The 24,586-nt window shown below is 39.5% G+C and overlaps 1 protein-coding gene across 12 annotated transcripts; it reads left to right on the forward strand.

Annotated features, from left to right (window-relative positions):
- The first annotated feature begins 1,630 nt into the window (after positions 1-1,630).
- On the forward strand, positions 1,631-23,461 carry atat1 (alpha tubulin acetyltransferase 1). 12 transcript variants are annotated; one of them, XM_076879723.1, is made up of 13 exons: positions 1,631-2,010; positions 2,929-2,989; positions 7,903-7,994; positions 8,246-8,303; positions 8,422-8,535; positions 8,722-8,823; positions 10,286-10,331; positions 13,180-13,225; positions 17,022-17,096; positions 17,837-18,050; positions 19,817-19,902; positions 21,075-21,156; positions 21,813-22,049. In XM_076879723.1, exons 1-13 carry the CDS (start codon positions 1,919-1,921, stop codon positions 21,915-21,917), a joined length of 1,173 nt encoding a protein of 390 aa, XP_076735838.1. In that variant the 5' UTR covers positions 1,631-1,918; the 3' UTR covers positions 21,918-22,049. The 12 variants fall into 12 exon arrangements, 9 of the variants coding, with proteins under 9 accessions (XP_076735838.1, XP_076735837.1, XP_076735836.1 ...); XM_076879722.1 differs by lacking the exon at positions 21,075-21,156 and having other exon boundaries at positions 21,813-23,461; XM_076879721.1 differs by lacking the exon at positions 13,180-13,225 and having other exon boundaries at positions 21,813-23,461.
- Positions 23,462-24,586: the final 1,125 nt, after the last annotated feature.

Raw genomic sequence — 24,586 nt, forward strand, 5'->3', positions numbered from 1 at the left:
CTTTTCCTTTCTTTTCCTTTTTTAATCAGTGGATATTTTAAAACCCAATCATTAGCCCACATTCTGCAAAGCCTTTTGAATTTAGTAGAACATATACACAAGATTTCTTCCTTATTTCCAGATGACAAGAACTCTTTTCCCACTCTGAACATTTACAAGGTACTTCCTTGACAAGTACCATTTACAATCTTTAGCTCCTCAGAAAATGTTATACTAACCCTGTTGTTGATTATTGGAGCATAGATGACTTTGTCTTTTGACAGTACATCTCATCTACTAATGCCAGTTCTGTCAATGCAAATGTAATGTCAGTAGAGGACGACATTGCTGCGCCTGCACTAAATCATGCTGCTCATCCATCATTTGAGAATTCCATTCCTAATATTCTGCTAAGAGAAACATAAATTAGTGGCTCAAAAAATAGCAGTCCAAATTAAGACGCTATTAATGTAATAACCACTATAATACTGTTGAAGTGCAGGTTTTATGTGTTCTTCTCTGAAACCATGTAGCATTTCCTTCTTATATACTTCTATTTATATCCTGTCCCTCCTGGACACTCCCAATGGAAATCTTAACACCGCCACCTTGTCCATCTCTAGCTATGCCTCCTATGGGCCTTGTTCTTGACCTCATGATGCTTTCCATCAAGGTAAAAGAGTGGCTGGTTAATTATTTATTTGTTGCACTATTTAAATACATGTCTAGGTTTTGACAACTAGATCTTAACAGACTAACAAAGAGTTTTACCTAAGTCAGTTTCAAAGCAACTTCAACAGATCCAGGGTATAATCTGATTTCACTTATTCCAGTCAAAATAACCACTGTGGTCATCAGCTTATTAAGTCAGTAAGGATTTCATAATGTAGGTACAAACCCATTCGTATGAAATGGGCACCTTTAGCAAGAGCTGACCAAGCATTAATAAGAATAACTCTACAGGCAACAAAGGAGCTAGTTTTACAAAGGAAGACAAAAAATATAATATTAATCTAATAGTTAACATATAATACAGTCTGAAAGCAACACAGCTGCCACAGATAAGGCAGCAAAAACGAGGGTATGCAAACACTACCATGAGTATGTGTATATCTGAACCTGTGTGTAATTTTGATTGATTATAGAAAATCCATAATAAATACATATGTGGGGTTTTTTAAAGTCATTAAAATATTACATTACAATATGTTGTTATATTACAGTTTTGTCTCCCTCTGTAGAATCAGTTGCCATTACATATTTGAGACTGATAATATGCTGCAAACGCAAAAGTTAGATTGATAAACCAATTAATAGGAATTGTAAATATATTATTTTTCATTATAAAGTGATTCTGTATATTATTTTTCATCAGTCGTACAGATTTTTTGCAGGTACTATCTGTAAAATAAATCAGGCTATCAAATGACTTTAACCTCTTTCTGCCTCGTCAATTTACCGTAAACCTGAGAGAAACTACTCCCCCACAATTTTAATAACGATAAAAAGCTTACATGTAATGTGATTATCACGCAATTTGTCTTCACCCTTTCTTTCACCTTTTCTTGGGAATCTTCAAACACGTTTTTTCGGCTTAAATGAGCTCAGTGTGTGTACATCAGATTGACAACAACGTCTTTTACAGATATTACGGTTCATGTTGCCAGGGAGTGACTGAGCCGTAGTCATACAGACACAATAGAGCTGCAGTCACCATGTATATAGCAAGTGTTTGTATTTGAAACTATTAGAGCAATATGTAGTATCTCTCAAATTCTGTGAGTGCAATTTCGAAGCGTTGTTCTGGGGCTATTATCAGTGAGCTCTGATGCCTTTGCACTAACAAGCTATCTTCGTTAGACAGTAGGAGAGTGGCCGTGCACCGTTAGCTAGCTTTAGCCAGTTTGATAACATCATAGCTGCCTTGCCAGTTTTTACTATGGAGTTTCCTTTTGACATAAACCAATTATTCTCCGAGAGGATCTCTGTCTTGGACCAGACCTTGGTTGCAGGCCGCAAATCTGCAGGAAGGCAAGTTTCAAAGGTTTTCGAATCCTTTTGATAGTATTTTACAGTCAGACACTCGGTTCAGTTCAGGTTTTCAATTCAGGCTTACATAGCACAATACCAAAAATATACATACAGGCTCAAATATGTACTTAAACTTACTTAAATATTCTAATGTGGTGCTACAATATCTTTTTAAGTTTACACGGCCAAGGCTTATTGACTTTTCATTGGTGATCATAATTGAGTCCCACTTTTCCTCCATAAGAAAGATTTGATTGACAGCACTCATTGGACCCCAGGGATCTCAGTAAAGAAGAAAGAATTGTAGATTTACACAAGTTGGGAAGATCTGTTGGAGCCATGTCTAAACAACTGCAGATTCTGAGATCACCAAGTCAAACAATTGCACATAAGTACAAGTAGTTGGGAAACTATCACCGTCAGATGACAGGAAATTGCTTAGTTGTTCAGCAGTGTGCCCCACACAAGGTGCACTAAGGCTTAAGCTTGCCAGGATGTGACTGGTCTTAATGACTGCTCTTTTTGACAAGTCAGATGTCTTCAGACTACAAGTCACATTCTACATCATGACATGCCTATAATGGATGTATGTAAACATCTGACCTCAACTGTAAGCAGAACCATGTATAATGCAAATAGAACATAAATGACAAATCTGTGACCTCTTGGGCTGATCTATCTGGCCCTATGTGAAAAAGCAAGGAGTCAGGGACACTGCCCCCTTTTTTTTTAGAAAAAATAAACATGAATGAACAGAAGTGGCCTGTTTAGGCAGGGAAACAGACTTTTATCATGCCTGTGGGCCATCTGGTATCCTGCATTTAGATGTACTGTGAGAAAGAGGTAGAGTGTCTGGAATATAAAAAGTGAAAATGAGCCTCTTATCTAATAATATTCTGCTCTGCGATTTCTTTGCAGGCCAGATCTTCAAGCTCACATAGCCACAGTTATTGATGAACTTGGGAGGGCCTCAGCAAAGGTGAGTCTGTGTAGTCCGCTTACTTTTCTGTGTAAAGACACATGTCAAAAGGGAATATTCTGCTATTTTTATTATCTGCCATATGTATGTTACTATTTTCCTTTTAGTCAAAAGCTCAGGATTCAGACTGCTCTGAACAGCTGCTTTCCTTTTTTTATTTTTAGAACAAGCTAATGTCAGCTCTTTATGAATTTCTTTACACTATCATCTTCTAAACAAGTCAACCCACAAGTCAAACTTTTATGTTTGTGTGTACACTGTCTACTGAAGTAACATCGCAGTGTATCGCCTGACATGTCCAGTCAAAATCACAATGCATAGTTGATTGGTGACATCGAAATATTGCTATTTATGTTACCTTCAGTATTTCTTGAGCTGTGTTTTCCAGTTCAGTTGGGACATGAAATAATCTTATGTGACTGTTAACTGAAACACTAAATTCACTTATGTCACTCAATAGCAGATAATGAGTGTATTAATACAGAAAAAGCATTCTGCTGTAATGTTTGTTTCAGCCAGTCTGTGTGTCTGTGACTCTATATTTCAGATCAGATTCAGGTAAGTGCAAGCAGATGGATTAGAGAAGCTCCCATTTCCAATCAAGAACAATAACCCAGTTCACGCCCTCATATATTTAATGGAATTGTAATTATGCAGTTTTGGTCACAATATCATCATTTTACTTAAGTGTTTTAAAGCAAGTCCAGTATGAATTTTGCTGGATGACTGAAAGTATTATTTTGTTGAAAGCACCCATCATTCGCATACACTGTAAGGCCTGATCATTCTTCCATCTGTTATAGCTGTGCATTGTCCATTGTACATATTTTGTTTACTAAGGATGAGTAGCAGCAGGAATTGGAATCCGAATGCCTCATTTGCATACTTAGTTGACACCCAACTCACATTGTGTCTGCTGTCAGTGGTCTTTTTTTATGCACTCTCTCTTGTCTTATGTGACTCTTAAAAGGGAATAAATATGGTAATGTCTAACTAGATAGTTTCATTCTTTTACCCACTAAAGTAGTTTCGCTTTGCTGCTTTGATTCACTTTTCACAATAATCTCCATTATGGCCACTCAGTTCATAGTTCATCCTTTGTTTAGCTCCTGTACTTTGTTTTTTGTTAAGGCCAACAGTCCCTTTAGGACAGCTTCCATCTGACTGGCTGCCCAAACAGAAGGTTTGTAGAGCAAATGGGGGTAAGAGGCAGTGTCTGTGTCAGATATGAGCATCTTTAGAAGCAGATCTGCTCATTTTGACATGATACAATAGGGGGGAAAGCATACAAAGAAGTGTGAAGCTTCAGTATTTGGCTTAGAGGGTTGGCTTGCTGGTATGCTGACATGTAATTTAAATCTAAGCATCCACCACTGGAATGGTATGACAGAAATTTTCTCTTTAAATTAGTTGAAATTGTTCTCTAATGCAAAATTTGGGGAGTTATAAAAATGTGAATGTTATTCCAAGACTTTATGTATTATTACATAATAGGTATGTTCCTGAAATTGATTTTGTGATTTTCACAGATCTTCAAAGATGATTTTATGTTTTTGGGGGGTTTTTTGTTTTTGTTTTTGCGCAATTTTCTGTTTCCTTCTTTTTGTTTTGATGTTGTCTGTGGACATTTAGTTTAAATGAATCAACACTGAGTCATACTAACTATCAGCATTCTTGAAGCAGAGGCCACAGCAAACTTCCACACCATTAATCAACCAAAGACCAAGATTTAATTGATTTGAAAGCCGGATGCTTAGCCTTGTCCACCCTAGCTGGACAACTCAAAAAACAGTCTTATTTGTTATAAACCATTGTCCTCCTGGGCCTTACACGGAGTTTCTGTCTGATTTCGCAGACTTTTTATCCGATTTAGTACTCCTCTCGGATAAAATGATTATTGCAGGTGATTTTAACATCCAAAGGAAAGCCTTGACATTTAATCTGTTATTGGACTCAACTGGCTTCTTTCAAAATGTGAAAGAACCCACCCAACACTTTAATCACACTCTAGATCTTGTTTTAACACATGGCATAGAAACTGAACATTTAACAGTGTTTCCCAAAAAGCCTCTCTTGTCTGATGTTTTCCTAATAACAATTACTGATGATGATGATGATGATGATGATGATGATAATAATAATAATAATAATAATAATAATAATAATAATAATAATAATAATAATAATTGACAATAATGATTACACAGTAGTGGGGAGTAAATTTCATCACTGTAGATGAGATGAGATGATGATGAGATAGCCTTTATTTGTCAGTTGCAGTTGCCCACAACCGAGATGACAGACCTTGCCAACCGTACATACAATACAAACATCACATTGGGGAGACAGGTCAGGCTAGGTGTAAAACAAAAGGATAATACAGGAATGCACAGATATCAACACACCATAGCACAATAAAACACAGACAAGCAACATGGGAGAGTATTCCAGTGTGTACAGCTGATCTGGGACCGCTGCAATCTTCGATTACGCCTCCAGCTGATCCGGTGTCCACATCGGCTGGGAGGATGCGTTGGATCCGGGGTAGGGAGGGTGATAGTGAGGGCGTATCAGTGTACATGTTTCGTGCGTGTCACCACGCCCGGTTAAGCATCAGTCAACAGTCTCCAGTGGACCCAGGTGGCCTTGAAGGAGGGGCAAAGAGTTCTGACAACAATCCTGTTATCATGGGAAGAATTTGTTGTTCCAGTCAGCTTCAACCTTGGCAGGCCTTCAGCTGGCGCCAGGGGAGCCGCATGAGTGAAGATCGTGAATGTTTGGGTTTAGTGCGAACAACTGCATCCAATTTTTACAGTTGGTCTAATGTCCATCACTGGTCACCAGTTCTCTCAATTCCCGTTGTTCTTCTCCAAGATCTTATCCATATTGCGTTCAAAACACAGTCTGAGTACTCGCAGCCAATCAGCTATCATGTCGGCCAGCCTTATGGGATCTTGAACAGCTGTAGCCGCTTCCTGTTCTTCGATAAACCAGGTCCAAGCCAGCTCCAATCAGCCCGAACTCTGTTATCATGGTTTCAAATTGGTAGATGTTGTTCATTGTCCTCCATCGAGAGTGTCGCCAGACACACGACGCAACTGACCATCGAGTATCCGGCAGCAAACGTCTCCGCAGGACAATCGGGCTCTCCCAAGCCTAGCAGAGTGTCAATTCCATTACAGGACCAGTTGATAAAATCCATAATTCTTTAGGTTTTAGAGAACAAGACTGGGAAACTCTTTGAGGGTTAGAGTTAGACGAGACTAGACAAACACATAGAAGAAAATAAGAACAACCCCAGGTTTCTTTACTGCACTGTAGCCAGGCTGACAAAAAGTCAGAGCACCGTTGAGCCAACCATCCCTTTAATGTTAACTATTAATGACTTGATGAATTTCTTCACAAATACAGTTTTAACCACTAGAGAAAAAAATGCTCATAATCATCTCACAGCTGTAGCATTATCTACAGCTACTTTCAGTACCACTGATATTTATTTAGACTCTTTTTCTCCAATCGATCTTTATGAGCTAACTTCAGTAAATGCCTCTGCCGAACCATCAACGTGTCTTTTAGACCCCATTCCTACAAGACTGCTCAAAGAAGTCCTGCCATTAATTAATGCTTTAATCTTAAATATGATCAACCTATCTCTAATAATCGGCTATGTACCACAGCACAGAAACAGCTTTAGTGAAGGTTACAAATGATCTTCTTATGGCCTCTGACAGTGGACTCATCTCTGTGCTTGTCCTGCTAGACCTCAGTGCAGCGTTCGATACTGTTGACCATAATATCCTATTAGAGCGATTAGAACATGCTGTAGGTATTACAGGTACTGCACTGCAGTGGTTTGTATCATATCTATCTAATAGACTCCAGTTTGTGCATGTAAATGGAGAGTCCTCTTCACACACTGAGGTTAATTATGGAGTTCCACAGGGTTCAGTGCTAGGACCAATTCTGTTTACATTATACATGCTTCCCTTAGGCAGCATCATTAGAAGACATAGCATACATTTTCACTGCTATGCAGATGACACCCAGCTCTATCTGTTCATGAAGCCAGATAACACACACCAATGAGTTAAACTGCAGGAATGTCTTAAAGACATAAAGACCTGGATGACCTCTAACTTTTTGCTTCTATATTCAGATAAATCTGAAGTTATTGTATTTGGCCCTAAAATTCCTAGAAATATGGTATCTAACCAGATACTTATTCTCGATGGCATTACTTTGGCCTCCAGTAACACTGTGAGTAATTTTTGACCTGGATATGTCCTTCAATCCACATATTAAACAAATGTGTAGGACTGCTTTCTTCGATTTGTGCAATATCTCTGAAATCAGAAATGTCCTATCTTGGAGTGACGCTGAAAAAGTTCCAATAAATACATAAATTAATTGAATTCAAAATCCTCCTCCTCCTCCTCACATACAAGATAATCAGACCCCATCTTATCTTAATGACTTTATAGTACCATATAACCCAATTAGAGCACTTCGCTGTCTGACTACAGGATTACCTGTGGTTCTAATAGTATTTAAAAGTAGACTGTTAGGCAGAACCTTCAGTTTTCAGGCCCCTCCTCTGTGGAACCAGCTTTCACTTTGGGTTTTGGGAGACAGACACTATTTCTACTTTTAAGATTAGGCTTAAAACTTTTTCCTAAAGTTCAGGTGGATGGATCAGGTGACCCTGAATCCTACCGGTCAAGGCAGATGCCCCCCCCCCCCTCCGAGCCTGGTTAAATGAATAGGTGTGTCAAAATGTTTGACTGGTAGTGTGTATGTATAGCTTTCAACTTGAACTTTGACATTGATGTCTGCAAAGAATGGTGTCAGCTCAACTGACAAAATCCAACGACATCTGTTTCTATTTTTAAGATTCCCATTCTTTTTTCCCTCAGGCCCAACAGCTCACAGCACCTATAACAAGTGCTTCCAAGCTGCAGACCCAGAAGCATCAGCTCTATCTTCTTAAGAATGGAGAGAGCAGCGGGTACATCTCATATCCCTTCCTCAGCTTTCACTTATTATTCAGCTTCTCTGTTTCTCTCTGGATTGACTGAGTTGGTGTTTTCCAGCGGGACCTGGTCAGATGAGTCATGTTGAAATGACAAATCATGTACTGTAGCATTGAGACATAAAAGACACTGTTTTTAATGTATATCACAGGAGCTCACCTCAGTAGATATTTGTATTACTCATTGCCAAGTCAAACTAACCCCTATTCCTGTCTCCTAACTGCAGGGGACGTGGTGTGGTTGTGGGATTTCTGAAGGTTGGCTACAAGAAGTTATTTTTGCTGGTGAGTCACTTATATTTTTTTTAATTTCCTTTTAACTTCTTTCCTTTCGGCCTTGCTGTGATCTGTATTTGACTTTCTGAAAGGCTTTTCAGGTATGCTTGCTATATTTCCTCCACAGGACCGGCAGGGTGTGCACGTAGAGGCAGAACCACTCTGTGTTTTGGATTTTTACATAGCAGAGAACCTGCAGCGAAATGGCTATGGGCTTGAGCTATTTAACTTCATGCTACAGGTAGAGAATACTTTAGGAATTCCTGAAATCATCTGAAACAGACCTTTCACAAAAAGAGCTAAAAACTGGAATGATGTGATAGTGGTACCTAAAATGATGACATTAGTATTGCAGGTCATTGCTGTGTGTGTTTATTGGTAATTGCATGTTTTTGTTTCTCTGTCTTTCTCCATCTCCCACCTGTAGCACAAGAATTTAGAGCCAGTGCTGATGGCTTATGACAGGCCTTCACCTAAATTCCTGTCTTTCCTGGCAAAGCATTACTGCCTCACGCAGAGTGTTCCTCAGGTACGGGCTGCACTTCACACAGTCATTACACTTTTTAAAGCAAATCTTTATTACCTCTGGAGAGCAAAAGAAAACCCTGTAGTTTTTCATTTGACTTTTAGTGGGGCTTCGCTTGTTATCATGGCTATAATTAGGCTAATCTTGCTCCCTCCTCTTTCTCTTCAATTTTGGCTATTTTTAATACTGCTACTTCTCTATTGTAAAATAAATGGTTGTTTACAAGTTTATCTGTAGTGGAATTTCTGGGAAGACAGGGTACCCCCTGTTTATATAATATAATCAGTTAATAGCTTTACATCTTAGGACAAGGTAAATTTAGATAAGAAACTGACTGAGAAGAGAAGGGTCCAAAATAAGAAAAACAGTGCCAGCACAAGACAAAAACATCCAATGTACAATTCAAATTAGTCAAAATTATATCACCTTACAGTATTTGCATTACTTGAATTTAAACAGTAGGGTTCCAGTAAAAATATACATGTAACTCATCTGACAAAGGGGGAGTTATCAGCCTGCTTTTCATGTGTTTTTAATGAAATTTAGTTTTGCCGTTTCATGCCAAAGATCAAACAAGAGTTTCTATACTGGATTCCATTCATAGAAATTGACATTATCAACTAATTACTACTCTCAATCTTCCTAAACATTAAAAAAAATCAGGAAATCCCTGATTTGAAAAGTGGTGACACCTGTGCATGCACTGACATCAGAAGGAACACAGTGAGATGGACCTAAAAGATGTATACAGAATATAAGCTAGACAACACTAGTTACACACTTGGATCCCAAAAGACTACGTATGAGATGAGTTGTAAGTTCAAATGAGGAAATTACAAAGGCCTGATTTAGACCTTTTAGAGACTGTAACGTAACTGTAAGTGGCGGACATTGCTGCCCGCATTTTTGCTGGTATAGTATCATTGGGTCATCTCCCAAAGTTTCATATGCAGCCAACAGACAGAAAAGAAATTCCTTCCTAGCTTCTTGCTTGTTGATGTGATCAGTTTTTTGGGGGCAAACCTATTTGTCCCTCTAGTTTTTCCACTTTTTTGTGCATTCCCTCATTCAGGTAGTTTCATCTCTCACCAGGAATTTTCTGACATTTGTGAGTCCTTATATTGATGCTATCATTATTATTCCTTACACTGAGACTGTGATTGTTATTCTCTTACTGATAAATTATAAAACTGCGTTGAAAAAGTAGCTGGAAATGCACAGGAGGAATTGACAGTGCTGACCAACCCATTCAAAATTGTTGCCAATTGTGTCAACCTGACCTGCAATTACTTTTCTCAGGAGTTGCATATCAGGTTACATCATAGGTTACAGTGTAGGGATGTTATTGGTGGACACACCACTAAGACTGGAAATGCAGGGGCTGTCAGGACACAGATGGTTATCTACTTACCTAGTTAACTTCATAAGAAATTTTAGTGATCTGTTTTCTTATTATTCTGTCCAGGTCAATAACTTTGTGGTTTTTGAAGGCTTCTTCCTCAACAGAGCAGGTAACTTTTTTGCCACTTTGATCCCATTGCTGTGGTTCTGCAAGCGATTATTAAATTATATCTGCTTTGTGTTAACATAAGTTATAAGGTGTCTTCCAACAAGCAGCTCCAAAAATGAAATTCTTACTGGTGAAGCCTGTGTTTTCTTAGCATTCTTGATATTTCTGGATATGTTAATCAACACTGGTGGTTCAGTATAAGAACAGTATGAGTTCAGTTATATAATACTTAACACACTACATCTAGTAGTTTTAAAGTAAACAGGTGCTTAGACACAAAGTAAACACACAAAGTTTTGTCACATGTGTCTTTGTGGAAGAAAAAAAGCCACCTGCAGTAGATTCAGTGGGTAGAGCAGGTCATCTACTAATTGGAAGGTTGGTGGTTCAATCCCTGACTGCCCCACTCTGTGTGCCAAATATTCTTAGACAAGATACTAACCCCAACTTGTTTTGTGATTCATCGATTGATGTATGAATATGTGCTTGTGTGACCAGATGAACAAGAGAAGCTGCATAGAGTGCTTTGGGTGCTCAGGTAGAATAGAAACGCACTATATAAGCGTTTCCAGTGGGGGAATCATTTCGTCGCTCATCCAAGTGTCTTCATCAATCTCACCTGACTGCAGGTTTCTCCAACCTTAAACAGCATTTGCATAATGACTGAAACTAGCACCACTGACTGCAGGTTTCCCCAATCAGCTGCGGTTGAAGAAGTCACTTGGATGAGTAATGAAACATTTCTCCTATGGAAATGCTACATACAGATGAACATAATCAGCTTCTGGGGATTTCCTTACCTGGATGATTGAGCATGCATCAATGATTCAGTAAAAAGGACTAGATGTTACAGTCCCTGATAATGCATTGCTTTAGATGGAGAGACTCTTGAGTGATGGCTGTTATGAGGAAAGGCGGCCCAGAAACTTTGCCAGCAGCACGCATCGTTGTGTGCCTCAACTTTCGGTCTTTTACCCAGGCTAATCTGCCATTTTCTTTCCTTGGTTAGGTTTAGGGATTAGAGATCTGATCTAGTTTATCATTTTAAAATTTGGTACACATCGTCAGTAGTGGACCTTTGATTCATCGGGTGTTTCGGCCATTATCACTAGACACCCTCATCCAAGGAGGCCCTGCCAGGGTTGATCAGGCTCTGGAGTGTGTCACTGGTTTATGTTAACTTGTTATTTCTCTTCTTCTTTCTTCTGTTTAGTTTCCTACAGTTTATTTTTTATCTATTCACTGCAACTGAGAAGTAATACTTACCTCTTCAGCATTTATGGAGCCTAACATCTTCAAAGGGATAGAAAAGGTGATAGAGACAAAAGGGACAAGATAGGAGAGAGGAGAGCCAGAAGGGGGCGCCTGATCTGGCTTCCCACACCTCCCCGCCGGATCGGGCTGTACGCTCTACCTCCCCACTGTCTCCCAGAAAAGGGAAGAAGAGTAGAGGGGAGAAGAGCGGAATATTTCTTTTCTCTCGCGGTTAGCTGACTGCCTTAGCGGCCCAAGTGATGTCAGCCCTTTTTAGCCATAGCCAGTGACTGGTCCTCTCAGCAGTGTTAGCTAGTTCTCTTATAGCCTGCCGTTGCGCCTGTCCTCTGATCCTAATCTCTCTAAGCAGCTTTGCTGTTGTGCTGGCAACAAAGACCCTGCACCCCACTTCCACCGGGCGCACCTTGATCTTCCAGCCTCTGTCCTCTGCCTCAGCTGCCAAGTTGGCATACCGCAGCTTCTTACGCTCAAACACTTCCTCAATTGCTTCCTCCCATGGTACCGTCAGCTCAGTGACGTACGCAAGTTTTGGGGGGTTAGACTAAAGGACGAGGTCTGGTGGCAAAGTTGTTGTTACGATCTCTGTGGGAAAAATTAGCCTCTGATCCAAGTCCACTTGCATCTGCCAATCCCTAGCAACCTTCAGCGGGCCCAGGTCTGGGGTTGAGGGGCTTGTCCTCAGCTTGTCTCCTTCCCGGACAAATGTTGATGAAAACTGACGCTCGTCTTGGTTCGTGAAAGGTTGAGCTTTGATGGATTTTCTTTTGCACACAACTTTCTCTGCTAGACACCTGAGGACCTGGTTGTGTCTCCATATTTATCAGCCCTGAGTAAGGCTAGACCAACCAAGATGTGCTTGAGTGTTGCTGGGACTGTACAAAGGGGGCAGGATGGGTCCTTTCCAAACCACAGCTGCAGATTTATTGGGGAAGGTAGCACATCATATGTCGCTCGGATGATGAAACTTAGTCTATTAGACTCCATGCCCCAGATTTCACTCCATAAGAGTTTCCTCTTTTCCACACTCTCCCAATTCACCCAGTGAGATCTCAAGCCTCCTCAACCAGGCTAGGGATAGGCAATGACAGTATCCCGTCGCTGTAGAGTCCAATGCTGCTGAGGCATTTGGGAAGTCCAAGCCACTTCTTAACGTAGGAGCTCACTAGCCTCTCTAGTCGATTGGCATGATTGAGTGAGACCTCGTACATTGTCAGCGGCCACAGTATTCTGGGTAATAACCCAAACTGGAAGCACCAGAGCTTCATTTTCCCTGGGAGTGCAGTGTTGTTAATCCGCTTGAGGTCATCAGCCAAGTTCTGCCTTAGTTGTTCTAGTTGCCACGTATCATTGAGGTCTGCATTATACCACCGTCCCAGGCTCTTTATGGGCTTCTCTAAGACTGTTGGAATTGGTTCTCCACTGATATAGAATTGCTTGGCTGTCAGCTTTCCTTTTACAATGAGTATATAAGAACCTTTAGATATGCAAGTTTAAACGTGGCACTCAACCCAAAAAGAGTGCTGCAGTGCTTTCATTCCAGTTCCAAAATATTTTGTTTCATCAAACTCTCCCAGGGTCAACCTCTTCTCCTCTGAGGGATCAGAGGGTGTACAGCTTTTTGTAAGGACTGTTCTTTCTTTTTTTTCCCCCTCATACATCTTGGTCCCATTCCTCTGTCCCATAATTAGTATAACTTCACACGTCAGTGCTTACGTTTCAGGTTAGCTTTCCCATCAGTGTAAATACAGTGAGGAAAATAATCATTTAATCCCCTAATGAACTTTTAGGTTTGCTCATTTACAAAGAAATGAACAGTCTTAATGGTAGATTCACTTTGACGGAGAGACTGAAGATCAACCAAAAATACAGAAAAATTACACAAGAGAAAATTAATTTTTAGGCCATTGAGTGAAAAAAGTATTGGATTCCCAAGCTAAACTTGATTTATTACTTGGTGGAGAATCCCTTGTTTGCGAGCACAGCGGTAAGGCATTTCTTGTAGTTGGTCACCAGGTTTGCACACATTTTGGCCCACTCCTCTTTACAGAAAGTTTTTTGCTGCCACTTGACAGCTCCTTCCACAGATTTTCTATAAAACCGAAGTCTGGAGTTTCACTAGGCATTATCTGAATGTGCTCTACTTCTTCTTGGAACAGGGGAACTTATGTTTTGTTTCATTAGCATGCTGAGACAATGACTTGACAGTGACAATGACAGAAGCGACAATGACAGTATTAGTGTTCTGTCTGGGAGAAGGTCTTTTTGTCCTAGATTTTACAGTATGTGGTAAAATTGTTCCATTGCAGAAAAACAGCCCCAAAGCATAATATTTTCTCTTCCATGCTTGACTGTGGGGATGGTGTTCTTTAAGTCATATTCAGCATTTCTCTTTCTTCAAGCATGGCGGGTCGAGTTAATGCCGGAGAAATCAGCTTTGGCTCCTGATGATAGTACTTTATCTCAAGCCTTCTCTGAGTCATTTAGATGTTCACTGGCAAACTTAAGACAGACCTGTATGTGCGCCTTCTTGTGGCAGGCGCTCTTGCGGGTGCAGCAAGAGTTCAGTCCATTAGGGCGTAGTGTTTTACTAATTGTGTTTTTGGTGACTGTGCTCCAAACTGCTTTCAGATCATTAACAAGCGCCTGCTGTGGAGTTTTGGACTTTATTAGCTTACAGTCATCCTGCATGGAGTTCCAAAATGGGAGCAGACTGAGATTGATGTTGGTATGACTGAGCTCATACCAACAGCTGTCACCTTCTCACCAAACCTCTTGATTATGATCTACCATTCCAACCTTGTGCAGGTCTACGGTCTTGTCCCTGACATCCTTTGACAGCTCTTTGGTGTTGCTGGTGGTGGAGAAGTTTGAATGGAAGAAACTGATTCTGTGGGCAGCTGTGCTTTTTTGCTTGATATCATTCCTTTCTACATTAAAGTGAAATTTCTATAATATTTAGAGACTGTTCATTTTTTTGTAAGTGAGCAAACTTACAAATTCAACAGGGGATTAAATCATTATTTCCCCTACTTTATCTCCTTGCTACATTGGTACAGTATATGGCATGTGTGATGTATCATGTCATATATTGAACCTACATTCCTGGGTTTCAGAGAACTGCAGAGAGAAATCCACACCCTGTATACCACTCCTAAACTCCACAGACCACTTGATACCTGCTTGTTTCCTGAACCTCCAATGTGTCACTTTGTTAAAAACAGCTAAAGTGTGTTGTATGACTACATTATTGTAATGACTGCGAGCAGTAAGATCATGGTTAGGAAGATTGGTAGCCTCTTTATACTGCATTTTGTTTACCTCTGACATCATTAGGATGGCTTTATAGTGTAGAACAGGACGAGATGCCAAGCAAAAATCATTTTAAGAAACACTTTTGACCTTTTTGAGCTTCATGGTAGTAACATAGTTTTGTATTGTGCCCCCTGTTGATAGTTGACGCTCATCTGCCTCAAATTACCAAATTTAATTAATAGTCTTTGACATAGAAGTTGATAGCACAGAACCACTAATACATTACCTTCCTTAAGCTGCATTTGTATGCCCAGCATAGGACACTCAAAGGAATTAATAAACTGACACAAACGTGAATATAGGTTTCAGGATTAGCTGAATCCAAGGAAACCATGTTTTTCCACCGCGTGCCGCTCCGTTTAGACGAGCATTGGAAAATTATACAAAAGCTAACATGTTGTGATTTACATAAAAATTGGGCACAAAGTGATTATAAAGAAGTGAATGTATAAAATGTCTTGTTGTTATTATGACGAGTCTTATACAGAGGCTACCAATCCTTTCAACCAGAGATGTGCTCTTTTTGTGCCAAAGGTACCTGAAAGAATTGTCTTTATAGTTAAAACAGCATGAGTAGGCTAAAAACAGACTTGCAAATAAAAAACAAAATTTAAATATTGGATTCTGGCTAACTCAGACTGCTCAGGTAACAGAACAAAAACAAGACTTTGCCTGGCTGAATCAAATACAGTGGAACCCCGGCTTACGAAGACCCCATTTAACGAAAAATTCAAATTACGAAGGCACTTAACGGCAATATTTTTGCCTGCAGTACGACAAAATGCCCGTGTAACAAAATCCGTTTGCAAAATACGTTTCGCTGTTCCACGTGAAAGACGTATTGTTGTTGCAGTGCGCTATTTCATGTGCTTTTCTTTTGCAAGTAGCCTATCGTTGATTCATAATGGGGCCGGCATAAGGCATAAATATGAGCGAGTTTAAAAAAATGTTAAATAATTATCATTGCACAGTGTACGTACATGCATTAATTAACGTAAATGTAAGTTTTAGTTTTAAAGTTTAGAATTAAATTCCATAATGTTATGTACATGTACACGTACATATGTATGCATGCCTACGTATGCTTTCTTCAGCCTCCACCTAGAACTTCGTCTTCAGCCAGCATCGCCTCACTCAAAAGGCGATGGAAAAAGGTGCTTCGACGAAAATTTTGACTTACGAAAGACCCTCTGGAACGAATTAATTTCGTAAGTCGGGGTTCCACTGTATATAAATTTTATATATTTATTGACGTCCAAAACAATCATGTCAGGAACAGTCTGCATTGATTTTTGGAGAGAATATTTCACTCGTCTGAGCTGCTGGTTTTGTCAGCATCAATATATGAATTCTGTTTGACAGTGGATCCTCCCTTTCACAGACACAACACTATCTTGTAAGATAAAGTAGAAATAGTTCTTTCAGAGGAAACATTGTTTAAATGTATGGAGGAGCACAACTGTCTGACTAAATGAATAAATCAAAATGCCATTAAATTATTATGTAATATTAATTTAAAAAAAAGTTACATAAATTAAAAGGTAGTTTTCCTACCTTTTAACATTCCAACTCACTTTTCCATTTTTGGTATTTTTTAGAGTCACCCACTGACCAGTCAGTCATAAGAATCAGCTAGTTTACAGCATCAGATTTGTCTGATGTATCATGCATATGCACTGCAGTCTAAAGTTCACCTGTTTAGAAATGTAACTGCAAACCGCTTGGCACAAGTGTTATGTATGCCATGGATACATGTAATATATGTCAGCATATTACAGAAGAGGGACCTGTAAGGCTGTGGTTCCCAAAGTGGGGGTCGCGCCCAGCTGTTTGGAGGGGGGGGTGCAGTATGAATAAAGAAAGAATGGTTGGACACATAATGGACAGGTTTTTGATGAAGCATGTCTTCACTTCTCATAATGACTAACTACTAGTGAAACTTGGCACTCATGAAATGAATGTGTTATTTATAATATAGACAGTTTTGGTCTTCCATACAGAGCTTATGAAGGACAGTATGTGGGGCTGTGCTGTAAGGAGACGGGTGGGGTGATCGACTCGTGTTCCTCTTCTGCCTCTGCTCTGAGTTTGTTCTCCTCTGCAGCGGCCCAGTTGAGAAAGGTTCCCCCAAAAAAGCCAGACGGAGAGATCAAGCCTTACTCTTTAATGGAGAGAGAAGGTAAACAGTCACATAGTGCCACTTTGCCATAACCAAGTGTTGACATTAAACATTAAGACTCTATTCCAAGTACACGGTCATAAGAAAGCACTTGTTTCCCTTGTCGGTAACACTGATATAAACTGTGGAAATAAACAAAAATGTGCTGGAAAAAAGCTTCCACAAATCCTTTTATGGTAAGTCTGAACATTGAAGAATGGACTGGAGCTGATCTTCCTCTATAGACCAGAACACGTAATACCAATAAAAATCTTATACACTAACTCAGCAAATGCAGAGTAAATTGTAGGTTATAGCATGTTAGCGGTGACACTCAAAAAAGTAATGTATTACACATTACTTGTCTAAAAGTAATGCATTTTGTTACTTAACTTCCTTGTAACTTTGTGTTACTCCTTACCATGGCTTGAACTGCATTGTGATATGATTATCAGTTGAAAATATAAATGTTAGTCTCCAGTCTTACACATAATGATGGCTATGGGTAGAAGATGAACCAGCTAAAAGTGCAAATTCAAGAACCTTGAATCTCTGTAAGCTGATATTTGTAGCCAAGGAGCAAGGCTTCTTTTATGGCTTTCCAAAGTTTGAAAAATGTTATAAAATTGTTGTTGTTTTTGTTTTGTTTTGTTTGTTTTTTTGGGGGGGGTTTAAAGGTGAGCTTTTACCAAGCACAGAGCCTATAAAATATGATGCTCTCAATTAGTGCTATTAGTATGTACATATTTTTTTCTGTCTAGCTGTTCGCCAGGAGCAGAAGAGTCTTCCTTGGCCGTTTGCTCCTCCCCACTCCCCCCAGCGCTCGGTGGCCTCCCAGTGGTCCAAATCCCTCAGCGTGGGATGCTCCCCCAGCAGGGCACCCCCTCGAGTCACTCCAACTTCTTCCCCTGGTTGCAACAGGAACCAGAGCCCACAGTCACCTCTCAGCGACCGCTGCAGAGCAAGACGCACCAGGTAAGAAGTAACGCACTTCTTTTTGTAAAATTCACCTGCAACTGCATTATGGAAATCTATATTTTACACATCTTAACATCATGTCAAGGTCAGTTACTGCAAATGAAATTTGCCCACAGTTTCAGCCTCAGTAACAAAGAAAAGCTGGATCTGTGAGAAGAAACACTTAGCAGACAATCTGCAAATGTTGTTCCACCTGTGTAGAGGGTGCCCGGTTTAGACGAAGCAGGATTACACCGTTGTCATTCCCACAGTCAGTTGTTTACATGGACCGCCTTTATGTCATCCTAACACTAGCATCTTTTTCTGTCACACGAACCCTGTGCACGCCATCCTTGACTAAATTCATAGACTTCCTCTAAAGTCTTCCTATTTTCCTCCTGCCTAGCGGCTCTATTTTCAACATCCTTTGTCCAGTATGTCCACTGTCCGTCCTCTGAACATGCCCAAATCGTCTCAACCTCTCTAACCTTTTCTCCAATCCGCTCTGATATACTAATATTTAATCCTGTTCATTCTGGTCTCTGCCAATGAAAATCTTAACATCTTCACCTCTGCCACCTCCAGCTTGGCCAGCTGTTTTTAGGTTAGTCGCGGCTGAGACCATTTCTGATGAGGTTTACATAGATGGTGCAATTAAAAGGCCAAATTCCTCTTTCAGGTTCCAACTTTCAGATGCTGTTCATCTGCTGTAGGTAGTTTTTTAGGCTAGTTTAATAAATGGCCTCAAAAATGCTAATAAATGCTGTTTTATCTGTGAATCTGTTGTTCTGTTGTTCTATTCACATTTGTCTGTTTTTGTCGGTTCTGTGTAGATACAACACTGTTATAGGTGCTTTATACATAAATGGGTCATATATATAATATGAATATAATAAATAAGTGTAAGTGGTATGTTAATAGCACTAATAGTTGTGTAAAGTTATATAAATTGTATGTGTACTCTTGAATGCATGGTTAAAGTGGCCACTAAGACCAGCAGCAAAACTAGTCAGATACTGTTGTTCTGAGTAGAACAAGGTCCAGATCTCTCACTGTAGTGATTAGTGGCTCCAGTTTTCCTGTAATTTGTAATTATTTTGCTGACCGACTCCTTTCATTCTCTCCTTCTTTCTCTTCTCTTTCCCCTTTTTTCGTCACCCATTGTGCTCCATTTATTTTGTCCCTCTGATTGATTCTGGCTCGTCTTTCTGTCATCAATAGTTCCCTTAATAGATCTCAGCTAGGCTTTCATTGACCAGCCTGTTCCTTCCCTTCAAAGGAATGGCTGATGTGTCTTAGCTCAATAAATAGCCTGTTTTTGTCTTATGAATGGGGAGTCTGTTGTTGCTAGAATAGTTATTCAACTCAAATGAGGAGAGAACAAACTCCTTTTGGCCTTCTTGTTATCAGCACGACAGACTGGAACTTGATGGCCGTGTCTTATCTGCTTGACTTTTTTAGAACTCATTAAACAACCTGCCACAAAACTGCTCTTGTGAAATTGCATTTTGTCACACACAGAAATGATACTTAAACAGGATATTGTAAATTAAGGCTGCGAGTCTTATTTCCATTCTTCTTTTTTGTGTGTTTTATTTCAACAGTATACCATGCATTTTTTCTGTTTGTTATATTTTGAGTTGTGTAATTATGTCATTTCTTTTTTCTTTTTTCTTTCTTCCATCCAAACATGTGCCTGTCTTCTCTCCTTTCTCTGCCTTGCTCTCCATCTTATTTGATTTTCTTCTCATCATCCTTGCTGGCTTTTGCTACTTCTCCAGTAGCCAACAGGGTCTAGTTGCGAGATGCAACTTGTACAGTCGACACATGGACACCAGAGCTGTTGGACTGCTGCACAGATGCTCTCCAGGTGAGGTTTTGTAGAGGTGTTGATGGCAGTTAAAAACCACATCATGCTTGGATGTAAATTCATGTAAATTACATTAATTTAATCTACATTCTATACAATGTTTATATGAAAACAGTATAAACGCAATAACAACAATAACACTTTCACGCATCCCAAATGTTTTGATGTTGTTAAACGAATGCATAATCTAGCTTAGTGTTAAATCTGTACCTGGCCCAGTGTTTTTGTTGCAGGTATTACATTTTACATTTAAAATTTTGTCAACATTTTTTTTTATCCAATTTTTTATTATTTTATTTATTATTTTATTTATTTTTTTATTTCAATAAATAGAAAATGTAAATATTTAGCAAATCACTGGTTTCTGTTCTTATTTAGCCAACCTCTCTGGAAATGTGGTTGTGTGACAGGATAATCGTAACTCATCAGCCACTGACTGATAGCCACAAACTCTAATCCAATGCACTCTGATCACGATGTCCAGTATGATACGCTGGGCTGAACTTTTTTTAGCATTGCAAAATATTGATTGAAGACTATGGCAGATAAAAGACTGCTTCAAAGTTTGGACGTACACCTTGATTACTAAATGACTTTTATTTATTCCTTTCTATTGTTTGGGCAAAATGAAACTGAAATGTATTTCATATATAGTAGATTCATCAGAGAAGTCCGTTTCCTTTGATCACAGGTTTGTACACTGTTGTTACTATGTTCATGTAGTCAACACTTAGAATGTATCCACTTGAGAGGTAATCCTTGTAAGAAAGTTACTGGGTTCTTTAAGTAAAGCAAATTGGCTCTTACGAGAACCACCCCACACTGCAGAGGAGCATGTTCATCACAGTTACTGTGTCCATGAATATCACTTGGGTTTAAATTGATCTTAAGCTCTGATTAAAACACTGACCCAGTTGTGGTTGTCAGACATAACACACAACTGGGTTTTGAAGTGTTAGACAGTCTACATGTAAAATGTTTCTTTCATTATTATGAATGTTTGCTCTCAGAGCACTGAGCATTGGGCCACTGTTGTTAAGTCAGCGCAGTCATGTTGTTGCTAAAGCAAAAATGCAGATTATAAGAAATATTCTTTTTATGGAAAACTGTGTTTCATCAATTTCTCATTTTTATTTTTTATTATTCATCTGTTCCCTTTCCTCACATGTTAGCACCATGTGCCACCTCAGGTCTGAGAGCAGTAGGGGATCAGTCATACACATTGGGATACAGTATTCACTCACAACAAAACAGGTATTCACACATTGATCCACCAATTGTTTTAGAGGTTAGCAGGCATTAAAAAAGAAAATGAGGAGGTTTAGTGTGCAGATGTGGGGTTGAAACACCTCAAAATGTTGTCACAATTACAAAAATGCCTCAATTGGAATTACATCCCAGCAGACGGATGACTATGATGGACCGTTTCTCTAAAATGCTCAGAACATGTTTTATGCACCAGATATGCAACCACATCTCCAGACTTTCCTATTAGCTTATTGATGTAATATTAAATTCATGGTGACACATGGATTAAATGCTACATCTGATTATTGTTGGCAACACAATAATCAGTATGATGAGGGAAAAAGATCTGAAGACTTTCTGAGCCTCTTCAATTCCTTAATGGACTATAAGAATCTACGCGCAGGCGACCAGAGTTTTTAGCAGCTTTGAGCAAAGTTGTACAGATATTTCACATTGTGGGTGCAGTGTTAAAGTTGTCTTCCTCAAATAACACAATAACAAGAGTAGCTGATGAGACAGTGTGACATATAATCATCATGTGGGTAGCAGAGTGACAGCAGCCCTCACACACAACCATAGATATGAAGAAATCGGATAAGAGCAATGTTCAGTTTCATATCTGCCCTTACTTTTACCTTTTTACCAACTCCCCGTTCACACAGGAACTGGCCTGTCTTGCTTCCACCTCTCTCTACATCCAAGAAGGACTGCATAAGCAGCACTACCTCTTTAGACAGGAGAGAAACACACCTGGGCGCAGATCCTGAATCCCGTCGTTCTGAAGAGGAGATGAAGGTTCTGGACAGTTCACAGCTTCCAGCAGGCAACCAGAGACCTCTGTTGTGGGAGAGTGACAGAGTTGAAGACAGGTCATGGGCTGTGGGGGTGCACTGCTACACTGCCCAGTGGGTGAAGCAGAAGCAGGAATACAGGAGCACCCGGCCCTGGTGAATGTGTGACGATTACAGACTTTAAACATTATCAAAATGTTGATGCCTAAAAGGCTTTCAGACATGTTTGAGCCGACTTTTGAGTGTTTGAGAGCCCACGATGCAACAATTTCTTTGCGAAGTTTAAGTGCCAAAGTTCAGTTCAGAAAAAATACACTTCCAGTCTTTCTGGTTTTAGAAAGGCTATTATAATGGCTGCCTTAGTTGGTTTCCCAAACGAGTTCTTCAGCTGTCAACTAGCTCATCTTTTCTAGTCAACTGCAACTGGATAAGATGAACTAAATGTGGAGCAGTTTTCCGTTGAAGTCAGACTGGCTGCATCCTTGCTAATTGAATAATTGGCCCATTAAGTCAGTGGTGTTACTGGCAAGACAGGTCCAGCTAACTCAGGTAGGTTTTTCATCTTAGTAGCCTTCGCACTGAGCGTTGTTAGGTTCACTTATTTTGTTGTATAAATTCAGGGAAACATTGCATAAGACAAAGGTTACTAACGTGATCTTGGTTGATGGGATAATAGCATGATACACTTTCAGTTTATCACATTTGGGTTGTTGCATTTTTTAGCAAATATTTAAAAAGAGTGATACAGTAGCCTACTCTTAATTTTCCATTTCTGTTTTGCACATGTGTAACAGCTACATGCAGCCACAGACTGTAACATAACGACATGATGTACAGACCGGTTACTTGCTTCAATGTACCCTGGCATTGATTTTCCAAGTCTCTGGAAAGATGGATCTGTATCAGTCTTCCAAAAGATTTGATGGTTATGGAGTTGAGTGTGTAACACATCAATCCAAATTCTCCCCTGTTTGACCGGGTTCAGATGTGGTGACAGGGTAGATAGTACATCAGACCATGTGTACTTATGAGATTCCCTCAGGGTAATGTGTGTCAGGCAGTATTTAAAATGATAACTCATAACCCATGTTGGTGTTTTTCAGATCTTGCAAGTAAGAAAATAAATCCTTAAACATGCAAACACAGTCTGTAGACTGCTCTGGGTGCTAATGGTACAGGTCATCCACAAGTGCAAAGCACAGAAATAGACAATTAGTCATTTTTAATATTTGTTCAAAAATCAAACAATTAAAAAAGAACAGAAACGGTGTATTTGTGGAGAAATCAAGCAAAACATTTTGATTTATTTTGGACTTAAAGAAGTCTCCCATGGACAGAGCTTCCTGCAACTTTCCACTAACCGGAGTTTCATTAAATAATGGAAATGTTTGTGAGACAAAACATATATTTTTAGGTTTTTCAGACAGAACTGAAAACAAATTGGGTAGAAAGTTTACACATTTTTGCTGTAATGTAAACTTTAGTTAGAATGGTCCATAAAGCCAAAATACACCACGATATATCCTTATTTTGTCATTTTTACACTTCCATGAACTTTAGTATTCCAACAGTCAGAATGGGCTTAAACCCTAATGCCAAAACCTGTTACCTGGGTTTAACTGAACTTATAACTTCTCTGTTTGATTGTTTTTTGTTGTTTTGTTTTAGTTGAGTCAGTCTGCTTTGGAGGTCCTACGTAAAAGAAGCAGAATCTGGGATTTATATGTCACTTAGTCTTTTCTGAATAAATTAAGCCAAATGAGAAAAAGCTAGAATTCATATTATACATTGTGTTTGAACAATGCTTCCAAACCCGGGGTGGAGGCGCAGTATGATCATTCATACAGTATCAGCAGATGGAAGACACAGAATTACTGGAATGTACACAGTGGAAACTGCCAGAGGAAGACAAGGCGGGAATGTTAACAGGACTGTTTTCTTTTTAAACACAATTCCCCACTGGTCCCATGAATTCCTGGATTTGTTTGAGGTACTTTTTTAGATGAACCATCCTCAAAATCCAGAGGGAGAGGGCCATTTTTTACCTTGTTACTTAAGGAAGATCATTAAAGCTAAGAGGCCCCTGGCATTGATTCACATTAGTGCTGCTATTTCACTGGCACTGACGACCTCATGTCACAGAATTCACAGAAACATCCTTTCTATGCTGTACAATATAAAAAAAAACTTATTAATTGGCACCTGTAAACACTAAAAGTAAACTGAATGTAGTTATTCTGCTCGATGGATCAGCGTCTCTCTGGTCAGCAATTTGTTTAACAGCGACGTCCACTGCAGCTGCAAGGAATAAACCCAGGTAACTACAATCGGATATATGACTTTTGGGACACAATAATCCCAAGAGATTTCACCTGCATCTCATAGTCATTACGATCACCATAATTACCCTCCATTGGATACCTTGGATCACCCAGAAGAAGCTGGACTGGGTGTTTTCACACCAACAGTGTTTATTCTGTTTAAATCGAACCCTGCTTCATGTCCTCCTTTGTGCAGTTCGTTTATGCAGATGTGAGCACGGTGATCGCAAAACAACTGAACTCCAGAGCGTTTCATTTACAGGTGTAAGTTTGAGCTAAAAGCCTTCTGCTGGCTGCACATGCTTTGCAGAGTACACCACCAGG

The sequence above is a fragment of the Maylandia zebra genome, linkage group LG22 (genome assembly GCF_041146795.1).
Source record: "Maylandia zebra isolate NMK-2024a linkage group LG22, Mzebra_GT3a, whole genome shotgun sequence".
Lineage (NCBI taxonomy): Eukaryota > Metazoa > Chordata > Actinopteri > Cichliformes > Cichlidae > Maylandia > Maylandia zebra.